Source organism: Desmodus rotundus, chromosome X (assembly GCF_022682495.2).
Source record: "Desmodus rotundus isolate HL8 chromosome X, HLdesRot8A.1, whole genome shotgun sequence".
In the NCBI taxonomy this organism is placed as follows: domain Eukaryota; kingdom Metazoa; phylum Chordata; class Mammalia; order Chiroptera; family Phyllostomidae; genus Desmodus; species Desmodus rotundus.
Window position 1 is genome coordinate 63,862,059 of NC_071400.1, and position 6,000 is coordinate 63,868,058.

Consider the following 6,000-nt stretch of genomic DNA (forward strand, 5'->3'; position numbering starts at 1 on the left):
TGTATGTAATGTAAACGCTCCGAGAACGACACCTGCTACAGAGTATATTTACTGTGGCCATGCTGGCTTTTCATCATTATCATTATGGGTTGGGTAGGTGTGAGTGGCCAGACGGTGGAAGACTGTCAGGCTAGGGAGTCAGGCTAGGGAGTTTGACCTTGGGTGCAGACCTGCTAGGCTTTTGAGCAAAGGAATGTCAAAGTGCAAGTGGCCTTGTCATAACACAGTCTAGTCATCTGTGGGGAGTCTGGGTGAATCATATAAGAAGTAAATAGGCAACAAAGGTTGAAAAAATAGGCTACATGATCTAGGTGTGAACAGACAATTTCTGGATTCAGGTGAGAGAAATGGGGGCAGACATGAGTTCCTGTTACGGGTGGAATAGCATTGCGGCTGGGAAAAGATTCTGAAGCCACATGGCTTGGGTCTTAATCCCAGGTTTGCTGCTTATTGGTTCTGTAACCTTGGGAAAATGACTTAACCTCTTGGTGCCATGATTTCTTCTCCTAAAATGGGATTATAATTCTAATACTTCTTTTGAATATTAAATGAGTTAAATTAGAGATTAGTACTTGGCATGTATTACTGATATTATTATTCTTATCCCCCAGAAATTCCTGTGGTAGCTACAGCCTGTCAGATCTACCAAAGGCAGGACTAGGCCTATGTTGCCAAAAGAAAGCAAAGAAATATAATCACTGAGTCGCTCTGTGTGGCTGTGTAGCATTTCAGAAGGTGAAGTTGCCATACGATTTCAGCATCTACTTTCCAGGTTCTCAGGGCTTCAGATGCCCACTATACAGATACCCACTGCCCAGTGGATATTAAATCCATTGAGCAATGGATGGATAAAATCCAAGATATTGGGAGAAGTGGCATAAATCATTAATCCCTCCACCCCAGATCAAAGTTTTAAGACCAGTGAACTAAAGGATTGTCAAGTCCTCTATTAAAACAAAAAGGCCAGCAAGAGGAAGAGACACTATTTTGAGAAATGAAGATAAAAGTCATAGTTTACTGCGTGTTGAGTACTTATTATGTACTACGTACTTTTATGTCATTATTTTATTTAATCTCTCTGACAACCCTGGAAAACAGATACTGTTTTGCCCATTTTACAGATGAGGCAGTTGAGATACAGAAAGATTAGTAAGTTGAACAAGGTCATTCAATTTAGGAAGACAAATCTAGATTTGAACCCAAGTTTATCTTATTCCAAACCTACCACTACTTTTTTACTTTCAGATGTCCCATTTTGAGAAGTATGCAGGGTGGCTGTTCAAACAGGCCTGGTTGAATCCTACATACAACAACTCTTTAACTATGAGGCTTTGGGCTCAAGATGCTTACTCCCTACACCTCAGTTTTCTTATCTGTATGTGATCTGAGAGATTTTCTTTCTCAGGGCTGCTCTGTGGAGTAAGTAGGATAACGGATATGAAGTGCCTCAGCCCTGGCATAAATTTAACTATTATTATTAGAAGTTTTCATGATCCACCTCGTAACTGGCAGTGTTCATACCAGAGCTGAAGTCTCTGAACTCATTTCTCTTCCTGTTGCCACCGTACTGATTAGTGGCAGTGGTGACTTAAGGATAGATGGTACCAAAGAGGTGACCTCAGGCACTGGCGGCCTTTGTGTTTGTGCGCACATATGCCGCAGCTGGACTTGGGCTGGGGGCGGGTTACAGAAGCACACTGACTATTGTCTAGTTTCCTTTCTAGGAAATTCTCATTTCTCTACTCCTGAACTCCCCCCTCCCGCTTGGCCTGTGTTTCAGGAGCTACAGAAGGCCCAAAAGAAGAAATATATCAAGAAGAAGCCTTCGTTGAAGGAGGTAGAACAGCCTCGCCCTCAAGAGTCCAATCCCAGCGTGGCAGCACCAGTCCCAACTCTGGCTACCGCACCCCAGCTTCTCACCTCCTCCTCACCCCTGCCTCCTCCTGAGCCTAAGCAAGAGGCCCTCTCAGGAAGCCTTGCTGACCATGAGTATACCGCTCGTCCCAATGCCTTTGGTATGGCCCAGGCAAACCGCAGCACCACACCCATGGCCCCTGGGGTCTTTTTGACCCAGCGGCGTCCTTCAGTTGGCTCCCAGAGCAATCAAGCAGGACAAGGTACAGTTGCCATATGTTTATAGAACTTAGAAGGACCTTAGGTCTACCGGCTCCAAACACGGTGCAGTGGGTAGATGACAATACCAGGAAGGACACTGGCAGCCAAGCTAAGGTACTTGGACTTGATCTCATAGGCTATGAAGAGACACTGACTGGTGTGAAGTAGAGACAAGCTCAGATGTGGGTTGAGAAAGATGCTTTTGGTGGCCAGAGTGGAGGGTGGGCTGAAGGTGGGAAGTCTAAGGAGGAGACACATGCACAATCTAAGCTGCACTGGAAAGAGGCTGGGGCTCTCTCGGCGGGAATGGAGGGAGGGAGGAGATAAATTGGTTACACGTGGAGGAGGTCACATGGGACATGGGAGGTGATTTGAGGTGGGGAGAGGGGAAGAGACGAGGGTCAGGGACCCAGGCCCTCTTTTTTCCTCATTTTTGCCTCCCAAGCCCAGTCCCTAGAGCGCATAGCTCAAGGGGATGAGGTTGGTGAGGCATTGGGGTGATGATGATGGGGGTTTTGAATGAAACAAGGCTCTGGAGGTGGCAACTTGAGGGACACTGAGATACATTCGCTCACCAGGTCCGCGTCTGATACTGATGGGCAGGATAAGAGGACAGGTAGGCACAGTCATCTCCCTGAAGAATTTAGGAAGGAAAACAATTGCACCAAAGAAATCAGTGGGGAAAAGGAACCAGGCAGACTAACCAGGGAGTCTGTGGCTGCTGCAGGAGGTCATAGGTAGAAGAGCCAACAACGCATGTGGCGTTGGATGGAAGTAGTTAAGGGAGTACCTCTTGCCCAAGATGGGCCTTCTGAAGCCAGGTGTGAGCACGGGGAAACTCTGGACAGAGCAACAGAGGCAGGGGGTGGTCCGAGGACAGTTGGTGCTGGAGTTGCTGCTGGAGCGCTTGCCATGGCATTTGCTTACCTCTTCGTTGCCCCACAGGAAAGCGTCCCAAAAAGGGCCTGGCCACAGCAAAGCAGAGACTCGGCCGCATCCTGAAAATCCACAGAAATGGCAAACTACTTCTGTGAGCTCCCTTGTATCCTGCACCTCACCCCTACACCCCCACTGCCTTCTCCATTATCAACTCTCGGGGCACTCCTGGATCCTGTCTGCCCTGAACAAGGTGCCGAGGCACATTGTCCTGCTTTCTTGGAACTGACCAAAGGCAGGGACTCCCCAACGGGCCTCTTCACTGACTCCTCCAACCCCTTCCCCACTTCCACTAGAGCATTTGGCCTTCCTTCTCCATACCTCTGAGTAACAGGTAAACGGGAAAGGTTTCAAGCTGACTAGAACCCTCTTTTCCGCTGCTCCAACCCATTTCCCTTTCACCAGCCTTGTTGTTCCATTAGTCTCGTTCCCACCTGGAACCACAAGGCAGGATGAGGAGAGGCGTGAGAAGAGCCTGGGCCCCTAGGTATTTCCCTGGTCATGAAGTGGGAGGAGGCCCAGCACGCAACACTTCCCACAACTCCAGAAGCCTGCCCACCTCTGCCCATTCTTCCTTCCCCTTCCTTCCCCCAGCGCAGTGGCTATTTCCCACTGGAGACTCGTTCCTGGGAGAAGGGGCTGGTCTCTGCCCTTTCTTGCCAAATGGTTTATGGAAATAAAAGAGGAGGGCCCAGAGTCTCCTTACTGCCCCACCCCGGGCCATTTCCAGAGGTAGCCTAGAAAGGTCATGGGCTGACTTCACGCATCTTGGGAACAAGAGAGATTCTTGTCACTTCTCAGGATGGGGAGAGGATCGACACCTAAGCCTTTGACCATGACTTTGTAGCTCATTGGGGGAAGCTGCTTTTGGGTGGCTGTAGATGAAGCCCCCATCCCAGCCTGAGCTCCAGGGATTTGCCTGGATTTTGAGGTCCTGCAGAACGGTATCCACGTGGCTGTGGCCCAGCAGGTGAAATACCATCTCCTAAAGGCCTGAAAACACCTGTCGCTGAAGCAGGTAGCGTGGGGTTCCACGGCCTGCTCTCTTCACCTGTACCACAGAGCACAGTGTGGATCTTCCAGGGAGGATGTGCCAGGGCAGCTCAGCCCTGGGTTCTCCATCGGGAGCCTCCCTGCTTCTTTCCCCACCTGATGTCTTGATCTGAAGACCACAGAACTCGCAAACCTCACTCCTGGGCCTCTGTACTCCCAGACGTCAGGTCACTGCTCAAGCAGAGTGCAGAGGACCACTCCGGAGCTGGAGCCTGGGAGAGGAGGCCCTCAGCTGTAAAGGAGCCGATCATCTGATCCTCCCTCCCCCTCTTCCCTTTGTGGATGTCTGTTATCCCAACAGTGCCCACCCCTCTCCCTCCCCTTCCCCCAGCTCCCTCCACCTTCACCTATCATGCCTCCCTGGCAACCTGGACTGGATGGAGAATGTCCCTCTCCACTTGGGCACTGCCCAAGTGGAGTGCATCTTTACCCTCTACCCCACTCCGACCTCACCCCAGTTTACCCAGTGCTTCTGGGGAACATAACAGCTAGAATGCAGGCCACAGGGAATTTGTGACTTTTCATCTCTGTGTCTCCAGTCCATCTTTTCTCCACAGCCTACATCTACTCTCCTTCCTTAGAATCAGGGGTCCATTAGCCCCGTTTGCTTTTTCTATCTTGGATACCCCAGGGGCCAAGCAGTCCTCCATCTAGTCACACCAAAGGCAAAAAGCCTGGCTACCTCCCCCTTAGCACGTGAGGTCCCCATTCCCCTCCTCTGTGTTTCCGCCCAGCTTTGCTTTTCTTGGAGATTTCAAGGCAGCAGAGGGTAGTGAGGGGAGGGAAGGGGGGCAGCCTGTGTCCCTGTGTAGCCACTGCCTGACCAGGCCCTGACTGCTATAACCAAGACCAGGACCCCAGCCCTTCTGCCCATTAACAACCCCCCACCCCTTGATCTTTCAAAGGCAGCTAATTGCTAGCAAATCCCCCTAGTTCCAGGCCTCTTTCCCCTCTGTTTCTTTGTTAGAAGTTTCTGTGGCGCTGAAACCCAACCTCCATTTGTCGGGGTTTCCATTTAGTTTAGTTGAACTCTCAGAGCTTCCTGTTTGTTGTTTTGTGTTTCAAATGAAAAGCAAGTTTACCCTCAGAGTTATGCTTTTCCAAAGAGGCTAGTGTGCTTTTTCTTTTTTAATGTTTCAGGTTCTAAGTGAAGTGAGTTGGGGAGGGGTTAGGAGTGGCAGTAACCAAGGTTTAGAACATGGTGAGTTACCTCTGGTCTCCTATCCCCAGCACAGAGCTGGGAGTTGGATAGGGGCAGGGAGAGAGGATTTCTATTCACCTTTAATATATTTTTACAAAAAAGCAAACAATTTAAAAACAAGCCCACTGCTTCTGTACATGTTTAAATATATTTTTAGAAGTGGGTAGGATTGTGAATTTCTGATGCAGGGCCTTTTTATAAACAGGTTAGAATAGCATCATACAGACTTCTCTTGGTCCCCCCCCCACCGTTTTTTTCTTATGTTGTGTTACTAATGTAATTTATATTTTTTTTTAGGTCCTCCCTTTCCTATAGAGATAAAAGTGATTTATCTTGGCAGTTGCTTTGCTTGGTATTTTTTTATGGTGGTGGTGGCGGTGGTGGTGGTGGCGGTGGTTGGGGGGGGGGGGGTTCAGGAATGTCACCTTCCCTTTACTTCCTCTCTGACTCTCCCTCCCATCAAATCCGCACTTCCTTGGTGCCCAGCTGTATAATTGAGGAGGGGTGAAGACAATATCCCTGCCCTCATGAGAGACATAGTTCACACACTGCAAACAGATATGCAGAAGGATAGTGAGCAGAAAAGGAGCGCAACAATTCAAAGGTTGCCTAACGAGTTTGTTGGGAAGGCTTTCCATAGCTTCCACGGGCATTTTTAATAATAACTGGTATCTTTTTTGTGCGAATGGGCAGTT

General features: G+C 49.2%; 1 protein-coding gene across 3 annotated transcripts in view; it reads left to right on the forward strand.

Annotated features, from left to right (window-relative positions):
• The window catches only part of PHF8 (PHD finger protein 8), an 84,360-nt gene extending 78,712 nt beyond the window's left edge, over positions 1–5,648 (forward strand). For all 3 annotated transcript variants that reach the window (XM_024564335.3, XM_024564334.4, XM_053917049.1), the window contains exons 20-21: positions 1,781–2,117; positions 3,061–5,648. In XM_024564335.3, the coding sequence (XP_024420103.2) occupies positions 1,781–2,117; positions 3,061–3,149 (426 nt within the window). In that variant the 3' untranslated portion in view covers positions 3,150–5,648. The remainder of the gene's footprint in view (positions 1–1,780; positions 2,118–3,060) is intronic.
• Positions 5,649–6,000: the final 352 nt, after the last annotated feature.